Source organism: Myotis davidii, unplaced genomic scaffold (assembly GCF_000327345.1).
Source record: "Myotis davidii unplaced genomic scaffold, ASM32734v1 scaffold125, whole genome shotgun sequence".
In the NCBI taxonomy this organism is placed as follows: domain Eukaryota; kingdom Metazoa; phylum Chordata; class Mammalia; order Chiroptera; family Vespertilionidae; genus Myotis; species Myotis davidii.
In genome coordinates this window covers 4,824,704-4,837,610 of record NW_006299390.1, presented here as the reverse complement: position 1 = coordinate 4,837,610, position 12,907 = coordinate 4,824,704, and the positions used below count along the sequence as shown (strand labels likewise).

The 12,907-nt window shown below is 35.2% G+C and overlaps 1 protein-coding gene across 3 annotated transcripts in view; it reads right to left on the bottom strand.

Moving 5' to 3' along the window:
* PHTF2 (putative homeodomain transcription factor 2) overlaps positions 1-12,907 on the bottom strand; it is a 72,755-nt gene that overhangs the window by 42,617 nt on the left and 17,231 nt on the right. For 2 of the 3 annotated variants that reach the window (XM_006774912.2, XM_006774913.2), the window contains exons 2-4: positions 10,117-10,173; positions 3,804-3,873; positions 2,942-3,100 (exon numbers count right to left, since the gene is read on the bottom strand). In XM_006774912.2, the coding sequence (XP_006774975.1) occupies positions 2,942-3,100; positions 3,804-3,873; positions 10,117-10,173 (286 nt within the window). The remainder of the gene's footprint in view (positions 1-2,941; positions 3,101-3,803; positions 3,874-10,116; positions 10,174-12,907) is intronic. The other variant, XM_015571260.1, reaches the window with a different exon arrangement.

Below are 12,907 nucleotides of genomic sequence, written 5' to 3'. Positions count from 1 at the left end.
GGGGGGGGAGGAGCACAAAATATTTAAGAAACAACAAAAAGCTAATTTAGTCTGGTTAAAGTTGTAGAGAGATACTACAAGAGATTGATTGAAAAACCTGTCTTATATCTTGAAGTTGATAATAACTAGGAAATAATTTAAACCTTAAGTGGCTAGTTTGGATTTGTAATTTAAAAGGTAAATGGACAGAAGGTAGAAGGGCTCGTCGTGGCAGTAATCTGGGCAAGAAATTATATAAGCAAAAATTAGGAATGGAGCTGACAATATAAAGTTGAGATACTTAAAAGGCATGTAATTAAAGTAAAAATACTTACTATATATAGTTATATAAAACCAAATCTGATTGCACATGATTCTACCTTTGGGACGATAAGGGTTAGACAGAGAATGAAGATGTAACTCAGAGTATTGCACCCGAATTTTATTTATTTTTATTTATTTATTTTGTTAATCCTTACCTGAGGATATTGTTTCCTTTGATTTTTTTTTTTTTTTTTGAGAAAGAGAGAGTGAAAGGGAAGGAGGGAAGATGGGGAAGAGAGGGAAACAGAGAAAAAGAACAATCGATGCGAGAGTGACCCACTGACTGGTTGCTCCTGCAACCCAGGTATGTGCCTTTGACCAGAAATCGAACCAGTGACCCTTTAGTGCCCAGGCTGACACTCCAACCACTGAGCAACACCACCCAGGCTGCATCCTACTTTTATATGCGTGGAAATGGAGGCACAGGGTTTTCTAAAGGTACCAGCAAACTGCTGAGGGTCATTAGGGTCTCCGCAAGACTTTGTCACTGGCTGTGTGATTTGGATCAGGTTAAGTCACTTCTTTAAGCTATACTAAGAGAATGTTCAGTAATCATGATTTATGAACACATAATGTTAAACTTAAGTTCTGAACTAAAAAAATATCTTTTTCATGCCTGATCTGACCTGTGTTTCCTATTTGGCTTAGAAAAGCTAGTGAGTAAATTTCAGATACAATATTTTGTGAAAAACTAGTTACACTGAAAACTAGAAACCAACGGTATTGAAAAAGGATAATGCACAGTAATTACAATTAATGGTACTGATTAATTATTACTCTAATAAGTAATTGCACTTTCTGACTGCTTTAGAATAAAGCTTTCTCCTTTAGGTAAGCTAGAAAGCATTAGAAGGTTACGCTCTCTTAAATCCTTTTGTGAGCAAAGCAAACACAAGAAAGTAACTCTATAAAAATTAAGATAAAAATACATTTAGAAGAACTAGCATATAGTGTAGTGGTATTATACTTAGCAACAACAAAGGTCAACTTCTTGAAAGCAGCGACAAGCTATATGAAAATCCTATACTTAATTGCAGGCATTCTAGGAATTTGTCAAAAGAAAGTAATTCAAAGTATAAAAAAAACTTCACAAACTGTATGTTCACTTCAGCATAAATTATAATAACAAAAAACAGCAAAAAGCTTAAATGCCCAATATTGTAGGGTATTGATAGGGTATTTTCTAATAATTTAAAATTATATTTATAAAGCCTCTGATACTTGTTATGACAAAAGGAGAAAATAAGAATACAATCATTCACACAGAATAATCTCAACTATATAAAAAACATTGCAAAGTAAGCTTAAAGGCAAGATTATAGATGGCTTTTCTCTTCAATTTTTCCTACATTTTCCAAATTTTCTGTAATGAATATGTATAATTTCTTTAATCAGAAACACACACACTCTTAACAATCACAAAATCTTCATAGTTCACTCTCTTTTATGTATATAAGATGTGTACCCTGGCTTAAGGAAACAGCTTTACCTAAGTAAAAATCTGTAGTTTTTATTATATTTTCATTTACTTAAAAAAAATTTATCTTTTACTTAGAGTTTATGAGTAAAAACATGTTTAAATAATCATTTTAGGATTAAAATCATGTTTTTAAAAAAGACATTAAAAAGACTGAAAGAGTACTAACCAAATTATAATCATTGCTTTGTTAGAGTGATGGAATGTGAGTGGTTTCTTTTTTAAGACTCCAAATGCTTTCGAGTGTTGTATAGTATGCATTGTATAGTATAGTATGCAGTCTATGAGTGCACATTAGAATGCTGCTGTGGTGAGAGGCAGTGCAACACAGTAGTTAAGCATGTGGCCCTAAGTCAGATAGTTTAAACTTGAAACCTGGGCTCTACCACACTTGGATGATTGTGTGACTTTGGGTCCTCAGGTTCTTCAGGATCCCATGTCTATAATCTAGGCATAGTAATAGAACCTATACTTCACTGGGTGGTTGTGAGAAATAAGAATCCGTGAAAAGCCAAACTAGTTTGGCTCAGTGGATAGAGCGTCGACCTGCGGACTGAGAGGTCCCGGGTTTGATTCCGGTCACGGGCATGCACGTTGGTTGCGGGCACATCCCTAGTGGGAGTGTGCAGGAGGCAGCTGATCGATGTTTCTCTCTCATCGATGTTTCTAACTCTCTATCTCTCTCCCTTCCTCTCTGTAAAAAATCAATAAAATATATTTTAAAAAAAAAAGAATCCGTGAAAAGCAATTACAATAATGCATGGTATGCACAATTTCAGGACAGAATGAGGACAGTTTCAGATTACTGGCTGAGGCAGGAAAAATGAACTTGTATATATAAAAAAAACACACGACTGTGTGGTATGTATATGTGGGAGGTGCATTTTGAAGAGACTTTCTAATTTTTAAAAATCTTCTCAACTTTTTTTTTCTTTAGCCAACCACAGATTCAAATTTTCACAAAATTATATTGGAAAATAATTGCTTTGTTTTCTCAAGCATTTTAAATATAAACCAGTGTCTTATTAAGTGAAATATTACAATAAATATTTACCTTTATACTCAGCAGTACTGTTTGTTTTTTTAAAAGCTTTTGGTAATCCTAAAAATGTAATATCCTGAAAGTTAAAAGCAAAATGCATTTCTATCATTTAATTGTACCTTGAAGAAGATAAAGGACAAGCAGCCAGAAAAAGATGACTTTTGATGTTACTTGTAACCACCAACGGAAGAAAAAGGGAAAAAATACAACTCGAACAATCCCCTTTCTAGTCAGAGAAGTCCAAGGACTTTCAGGTTTTGCCTTAGCAAATGCAGACCCTGAGAAAAATAAAATAAGACAACAGAGTATACTTATTAGTCTTGTGTCCTTTTTCCCCTCCCGCCCTTGACAATCCCCTGGCCTATCATATTAACTCAGGTACTTTGAAAACAACTTTTAACTGAAATAACAGAATTTCTCCTACATATTTTATAAATATAAGGTAATATTCAAATGTCAATTCCACATTAACCCCTAAAACTAATACAATATTTGTATGTCAACTATAATCCTATATAATAAAAGGCTAACATGCAAACTGTCCCCTGGACCAGGAGTTCAACCAGGGGGTGGGGCCAGCCAGCCAATTGCCTGCGGCCCCTCCCCTGCCCAGCCCCACCCACCCCAATCGGGGCGGGCCGGCCAGATCTCACCCATGCACAAATTCATGCACCAGGCCTCTAGTTTAAATAAAATTTTTAAAAATGTTACCACTTTAATTTTTATAACCAGGCCTTATAGCCTGCTAAGCAAACATGAGATGTTTTTCTTTTGTATATACTTCTTGTATTGATCTTTAGCAGGAGGAAAAACTAGTCAATGGTATTTAAATGCTTCCATTTTCTGCTTTTTATGGATTTTCTGCCTTCATTTAAGCTCACATTACTTTTATTTCTACAAACATATACATCTAACCCATTTGAACTGTTTCTACAAGGTCAATTTCTAATTGCATTAAGCATTTATTTATCCAAGGCTCACCTCTTACAAGATCAACATCTATGAGGTCTGGTTTCACATGCGCTGTTTTCTTTGGTTTATTCCTTAGTCCCTATAATATATTAAAAGTAGTATTGGTGAGACTGTAGATCCTAAAAGTCCTCATCACAAGAAAAAAGTTTTGTAACTATGTAAGGGGACAAATGTTAACTAGACTTATTGTGGTGATCATTTCATCAAATCATTATGTTGTACACCTAAAACTAAAATAACATTATGTCATTATGTTCTAATAAAAATAGTATTAGAATTCTACATGTGTATTTAAATCCAGAAGAGCAGGAAAAAAATCATCTTTCCATGAAGATAAATTTAGAAAAAGTAAAAAAGATAAAGTAAAATTCTAAAACCAAGACGATTGCTACCAATCAATTTGGATGTACAGCCTGAGATAGCCTGCGTGGGCCCAGATTTGCACAGGAGAGTGTTGAAGCTGGCTGGGGAACAGTGGCTCTGAAGGACCTTCAAGGTGTGAAGCTGCAGGTGTTGCTGCGGAAAGCAGTGAACCACAGAGCTGAGGACAGGGATGCGGACCCTCAGCAGGTGCCAGCATCTAGGGTGGTATCAGCTAGGACCCAGAGAGAACGATGCCTATCTCAGGGATGCCACTACGTTCACACGCATAACCAGATCGCAATGCCACCCAATCAAATCAGAACTCAGAGGCCATGCCCAGCAGGTGGAAGAAGGGAAAGCAGGACTCACAAATTGAATTAGTTTTAAAACTTGAAATTACTGAACACTAAGATTAAGTTTTTGCTATCAGTGTACAGAAATGGAAGTAGGATTGGAGATCAAAATAACTGGGCTGGGGGACTATGAAAAAATTAATTTATAACTTAAGTCTAGGATATTAAGATTGGAAGAGCTTAGGTTAAATTCCTCAGGAGCCAAGTGCTAATAGATGACAGTATTTAGACGATTTGTTGATTACTCATTCAATTAACCAAGTAATAACTATTCAGTGCTTTGTTTGGCCCTTCCTAATCCAAGTAATTAACAATGACCACTTAAAGTACGAATCTGATTAAGTACTGTTTGCATCTAAAGCAGCGGTTCTCAACTGGTGGGTTGCGACCACTTTGGGGGTCGAACGACCCTTTCACGGGTCGCGTAAATCCATCAGAAAACACATATATAATTACACATTGTTTTTATGATTAATCACTATGCTTTCATTATGTTCAAGTTGTAACAATGAAATTGGGGGTCACCACAACATGAGGAACTGTATTAAAGGGTCACGGCATTAGGAAGGTTGAGAACCACTGATAAAGCAAAGGAGAAGACAGCATTTGAGCTCAGAATTAACTGAGATGTTTAAATAAAGTACCCTGAATTCAAGATGCTATTAACCTTTGAACCCCTGCAAATAGTCTGTTCATCTGAAATTACAAACAACCCAGAGATACAAAGATACAAAAACAAAAGAGAAAGGGTCAGGATTAAATATATATCCATGATAATTTTACATACAGTTGATCTTCATATTCAGTTTCAAAATTTGCAAATTCACCTACTCATTAAAATTTTTTTTAAAATATATTTTATAGATATTTGCAGAGAGGAAGGGAAAGGGATAGAGAGTTAGAAACATCGATGAGAGAGAAACATCGATCAGCTGCCTCCGGCACACCCCTCACTGGGGATGTGCCCGCAACCAAGGCACATGCCCCTGGCCGGAACCGAACCGGGGACCCTTCAGTCCGCAGGCCGACGCTCCATCCACTGAGCCAAACCGGCCAGGGCTACTCATTAAAATTTACTTGTATTCCAAAATCAATACTTGCTGTGCTTTTGCAGTTATTTACAGATATGTGCCGAAAGACAGAGGCAAAAAATATGAATCACCCACACATTCCCAGCTGAGGTCCAACATGGCAATGCTCTGCCTTCTTGTTTCAGCTCTCAATGTTGTAATTAAATGTCCTTTTCACAGTCTGTTCAGTGCAGTGAGTGTACATGCGCACGCACACGTGCTTTATATTGATAATTTTGTTTAAAATGGCCCCAAGCATAGTACTGAAGTACCTGTCTAGTGCTTCTAAGTACAAGAAGGCTGTGATGTGCCTCTGGGAAAATGTGTGTAAGATAAGCTCTGCTCAGGCATGGCTATAGTGTTGTTGGGCATGAGTTCAATGTTAATGAAATCAACAATACATATTAAATAAGCATTTTTTCAACAGAAAGATATATAAAACAAGATTATGTATTAGTTGATGAAGGGTTGTGACTAGCGGCTTGAAGGAACTTAACTATATTTTCCCTAGGAGCAATGATCAGTATTCGCTAATTCAGTGTTCATGGTGACTTTACAGAAAATAACTACTGTGAATAATGAGAATCGATTCATCTGTACTTCATTTCCCATTTTAATGTCATGAAAAAGTGGCTGACTGAAACTATAAAACATTCCTGATATTTTACAAACTGGAAAGGAATTCTAATAATACATACACTTAACAAAATTTCATTTATAGAGTACTATTTAGATTTGGTATGATGTTTATTATGAGACTTTACCTTTATTACTGCCAACAAATTTGAAAACAGTAACATTTAAATTTACTTGTCTTTATACATTCTTTTAAAAGTACAGTAAAACCTCGATATAATGGACTAGTTCGGGTGAGGGAATAGCCATTAAAGCTGAAAGCCTGTTATATACTAACGCAGATAATGTTGGGCCAAAAAGCTACAAAGGACTGTTTAAGTTTAAAAAATAATCCTGTTTAATGATTTAGACTCCCATGCATGGAACTATCATAACACATTCCATTAAAGAATGTGACCATCAGTTTCTCTTTCTGGATATCCTGCTTAGTTCCTTCCACGCCATTTTTCCTCTATAATGACTTTAAAATAAAATAGCCTAGTTCTTTCTGCTGAAGCTTTAAAACTCTATTAAGTCTAAACTAAGGGGAAATGCCATATTTAATTTTAAATTTGGGTCAAGGTGATCAGGAAGTAAAAGCTTTCAGTTATATGTTCTAAATATTTAAGAAAAAATAATTTGCAACTAACAAAAGACTTACCACTCTTGGCCTTTAATTTTAAAAAATAAACATTTCCAAGAAATATAATTTCATGGCTTTGATTTCTTTAGCTGTTGCTCACTGCTTTGATATATATGTAAATCAATAACAGTGTTCTCTACATCACAGGTACAATGTTTTTGTTTTAAATCAAATATCAATACTAATAGTAATACACTAGTTATACACTTGTCCAACTTTTCTTAGAATAAATGCAACACTCTATCTAACACTCTAAACAATATGCCTCCACTAGAATGTTCAGCAAGAATGGTTTTACACCCAGGCCAGTGTGGCTCAGTTGGTTGGAGCATCATCTGGAACACCAAAAGGTCTCAGGTTGGATTCCCTGTTAGGGAACATACCCAAGCCGTGGGTTAGAACCATAGGGTGCATGCAGGAGGCAACCAATTGATGTTTCACTCTCACATAGATCTTTCTTTCTCTCTCACCCTCTCTCTCTAAAAATCAGTAAAAGCATATCCTTTGGTGAGAATTAAAAAAAAAAGTGGTTTTGGGCTTGTCAACACAGTGACCCTTGTAATTAAAAATAACAAGAGTAAATTTTAATACTATTTTAATTCTTCAATTACCATTTTAAAGTATTATCTTTAAAGGTAGACATATTTGAGAAACAAGTCATAGGTCTTAGCCTTCCCTAAATTCATCCTGTCAGCACACTAAGAAACAACTAATACAATCCTTCCTTATTTTAATCTCTATATAGGCATTAAAACAGTTTCCTAAAAATGAGTAAATTAGAGAAACCAATATGGCGGCATAGGTAAACACCTGAAATTGATGCCTCGCACAACCACTTCAAAAATACAACTAAAAGACAAAACGGGTCCTAACCGGTTTGGCTCAGTGGATAGAGCATCGGGGGCATAGAAAGGGAGTGGACTGACTATTTTCTCGGGGGAAAGGAGTGTAAGGGGTGTGGGAAGAGACTAGACAAAAATCGTGCACCTATGGATGAGGACAGTTGGGGGGGGGGTAAGGGCAGAGGGTGAGGTAGGAAACAGGTGGAGGGGAGCTATGGGGGAAAAAAGAGGAACAACTGTAATAATCTGAACAATAAAGATTTAAAAAAATAAAAAAAAGTATTAAGCCTCAAGCTCAATAAAATTATGTAGTGAAGCAATCTATAAGTCTGTACCTATTGATCTAATAAAACATAGGAAGTTCTATTTATCAAAATAAATAAATAAATAAAAATGAAATTACATAACACGTAATTTGTGATGAGCAGCTTAAAACTAAAAAAAATTTTATAAAAAGAAATTTTATAGACATTTTTTTCTTAGATTTTCAAATTTCATAAATCACCCAAATGTACCAACTGGTAACACAACTTCTCAAAATACTTAATATTCCCAGTCCAACAAGTTAAAGAGTGTCAAAAGGATAAAAGATTTTAAGGAATCTTACTAGACGTCTCTACTGCTCTTTATTTGCTTGACTCTTCCAACTCTTGACTACTTCAATTTACCAGACTACAGACTACTGTATCATGGATATCTTCTCTTCCTCCTTCTTTACATTTCTTCTTCCTTTACCCACCCATTAAATATTTCTTTCCCAATATTCCATTCTTAGTTTTCTTCTTTCATCATTCAATGTAAATCTAGTCACTCCTATACCTGTATTTATATAATGTGTAGAATATGTAATTTACAGACACACACACACACACACACACACACACACACACTTACTTTACTTAGTGAGGACTCCCAAATCTTTCACCAATGTATCATCTGGATATTTCTAAAACAGAATTCTTTATCTGCTTCTCTTCTAGTATTTGCCATCACACTTAGCAAAGTTGTTAAAATATAAATTTAATCGAGGAAACTTTTCTACTTAAAATCCTTCAATGTTTTCCATAATTGTTTTCCAGATTTTTTCTATACTCTTGTAAGGCAGTGTGATGTGACTTCCATTTTCATTTCTAGTTTTACTTCTAACTACCCTAATCTTCCTCCTCCACCCAACCTATTACCAATCAAGCTCCTTCAAGAGTCATGCTCCTTCATTCCTTTATGTATATTTTCATCTGCTCTTCACCTTGTCTGGAATGATTTCCTCATTCTCCCTAAGATCTCTCAAACTTAGCTCATGAGTCACCTCCTTTGTGAAATCTTTCCTAACCTTCACAGAGCTGCTTCCCCCTGAGCTCCCCAAAAGAGACCTACACATCTTTCTCTTAACTGGATTAGTATCATCTGTAATTATGCATTTCGTCTACAAAATTATAATCTATTTCATTATTTTGTTCCTATAATTTAACCCTATGTTTAACACATAGTAGGTACTTATTAAATTTTTGTTAACTATTAATTCCTCATGAAAATAGTTTAAAAATTAAAATTAACTAAAGGTAAAGAATCTTGTGCTTTATTACAGATATGCAAGTTGTCTAAACACAGATTGTTTGGATAGATTTTTAAGTTAATGAGAGACACTGGTTTTCAATCTCATGTAAGCCTTTATGTACAAAATAGAAAATGTCAAGCAACTCAAGTAACATTCTCTGGGCCCAGATTAAATTTAGCTCGTGCAGGACCACACTGATTAGTATTACCTATGCAAATGAAAAATATAAATCTTATCACAAGAAAGGAGTGACTGCTGAAAAACAATAAATTTAGTTAAACAATAGTTTTCATGCTAGCAAGGTAGCCTATGAGAATCTCTTATCAGCCTAAGTGATTACATGTTCAAGAAGGAACTACCTACTACAAAAACATTTTAATTAATGCTTTATTTTCCTAAATTCTTTTTTAAAATGACCAAATTTTCAGCAGCTCTGTTTGCGTCCAAGTCATTCTGTTAGTAGCACAAAAAAAGCAGTTCTCAATTAAAAAGAGCAGCATTTGCGCAGGATCACTCAGGTGGGAAAAGTCCTGAAACACTTACCAGTTTAATAAACTGTATAGAGCAATGACAGCATCAAAAGGGAAGAAAAGCAAACTAGAAGTATAAGGTGACAAGTGAAAGGGGAAAAGAGCTGACAAAAAAATAATTATTAAAATTAAAATTTAAAAGAATAGTAATATGCTAAAAAGAAAAGAAAATCAGAGGTAAAGACAGAACCAATCTATCAAAAAGAGTTTACCGTCTTCATTTAAAAGTTTGGATAGAATAATATTAATTTATACCTTAAAAGTATATGGAAAGATATTATATAAAATATGGTTAATAATCAATTTAAAGAACTTTGTTTCAGAATATACAAAATGAAATAAACACATTACCTTGATTTCTCTTTGTTCAACAGATTTTTCCCATATTTGTTGATCATATGCTCCAATCTATGAAAATAAATTAAAAAAAAACACTACATTAAATGACCATTGTGGGTACCTATCCTATGGATATAACTCTGCTTGCATTACAAGCAACTCAGCATTCATTCGGCACAGGTTAGCTACAGTTCTGTCTCAGACTTCTGTGATCAATACTGTACTACTGTGATTCTCAAAGTATGGTTTCTAGACCAGCAGTTTCAGCATTACCTGGGAACTTGTTAGAAATGCATACTCTCTTCCTAGAAACATACAATCTTCCAAAAAAGAATCAGAAAATCTAAACAGACCTATTACAATTAATGAAATTAAAGCAGTAATAAAAACACTCACAATAAACAAAAGTCCTGGGTCGGATAGCTTCACAGGTGAATTTTACCAAATATTCAAAGATGAACTAACACAGGGGTGGGCAAACTTTTTGACTTGAGGGCCACAATGGGTTCTTAAACTGGACCGGAGGGCCGGAACAAAAGCATGGATGGAGAGTGTTTGTGTGAACTAATATAAATTCAAAGTAAACATCATTACATAAAAGGGTACGGTCTTTTTTATTTTTTAGTTTTATTCATTTCAAACGGGCCAGATCCGGCCCGCGGGCTGTATTTTGCCCACGGCTGAACTAACACCTATCCTTCTCAAACTAGCTAAACAATCCAAGAGGAGGGAAGACTCCCAAGCTCATTGTACAAGCACATAATAAAGGCCATATATGACAAACCCATTGCCAATATCATACTTGATGGGCAAAAACTACAAGCATATCACTTAAGATCAGGAACAAGATAGGGATGCCCACTTTCACCACTCTTATTCAACTGGAAGTCCTAGTCACAGCACTCAGACAAGATGAAATAAAAGGCATCCGAATTGGAAAGGAAGAAGTAAAACTGTCATTATTTGCAGATGACATGATACTATATATAGAGAACACTCAAGATTCCTGCAAATAACTACTAGAACTGACAAATGAATTCACTACAGTAGCAGGATACAAAATTAACATTCAAAAATTGATTGCACTTTTATTCACCAATAGTGAACTAGAAAGGGAAACTAAGAAAATAATCTCATTTACAATTACATTTTTAAAAAATACCTAGGAATAAATTTAACCAAGGGTGTAAAATATCTATACTCAGGAAATTATGAAACTTGAAGAACGAATTAAATAAGATAATAGTCAATAGAACATATACTGTGCTCATAGAAGAATTAACATCATTAAAATGTCCATACTACCCAAATAAATCTAGATTCAACACAATTCCTATCAAAATATCAATGGCGTATTTCACAGATCTGAAACAAATAATTCAAAAATGTGTATGGAAGCACAAAAGACCCCAAATAGCATCAGATAACTTGAAAAAGAATAACAAAATGGAATGTATCACACTACCTAATATTAAACTATACTTAAGGTCATAGTAATCAAAAGAACGTGGTACTGACATAGAGAAAAGACATATAGGTCAATGGGACAAAACAGAGCCCACAATAAACCTAGGCCTATAAGGTCAATTAACCTATTACAAAGAACAAGAACATACAATAGGGTCAAGACAGTCTATTCAAAAAATGGTGTTGTGAAAACTAGACAGATACGTGAAAAAAAAAACAAAACAAAAACACTAGACCACCTTTTTACACTACAGACAAGAATAAACTCAAAATGAATTAAAGACCTAAATATAAGCTATGAAACCATAAAACTTCTAGAAGAAAACATAGGCACTAAACTCTTTGACATCAATCTTAGAACAATATATATTTTGGAAATATCTTAAGCAAAGGCAACAAAAGCAAAAATAAACAAATGGGGTTATAGGAAATTGCAAAGCTTTTGCACAGCAAGGAGAACCATCATCAAAATGAAAAAGCAACCCACTAAATGGAAGAAGATATTTGAAAATAATAATCCAATAAGGGCTAATATTAAAAATACATTAAGAACTCGTTTAAAAAAGCCCCAGAAATAACCCAATTAAAAAAGTGGGCAGAAGACCTGAATAGACACTTCTTCAAGGAAGACATACAAATGGTCAATGGACATATGAAAAGTTGTTTGATATCACTAATTATCAGAGATGCAAAACCACAATGAAATACCATCTCACATCTGTCAGAATAGGCTATCATCAATAAATCAACAAATAACAAGTGTTGGCGAGGATATGGAGAAAAGGGAACCCTAGCATACTGTTTATGGAAGTACATACTGAAAAAAGAGAGTGGAGTTTCCTAAAAAAAAATTTTAAATGAAATTGCCTTAAGACCCAGTGAACCCACTTCTGGGGATTATCCAAAGAAACCCAAAACACTAATTCAAAAGAATATATGCACCCCTATGTTCCTTGCAGCATTATTTACAACTAATGGCCTGGTGCACGAAATTCGTGCACATTAAAAGGGAATTAACTAGAGGAAATATTTTAATATTGCTATTTGCCCTTTCTCTATAATAGAAGTGTCAGAGATGAAATAAAATTAGTAAAATGGATATGAAAATCTCCCTCCTGTCAGAGTCTGGGGTGCACCGCAGGACCCAGAGTCAAGTCCCCACCAACCCATGCGCACCTTGAAATCACGTAAGACCCAGATCCAGCCGGCCCCACCCCGTCAAGCCCCCTGGGGCGCAGCCTCATGTCCCCCTGGCTCAGCGCCGAGTGGGGGCACAGCCTCAGGTCCCCCTGGCTCAGCGCCAGGTGGGGGCACAGCCTCAGGTCCCCCTGGCTCA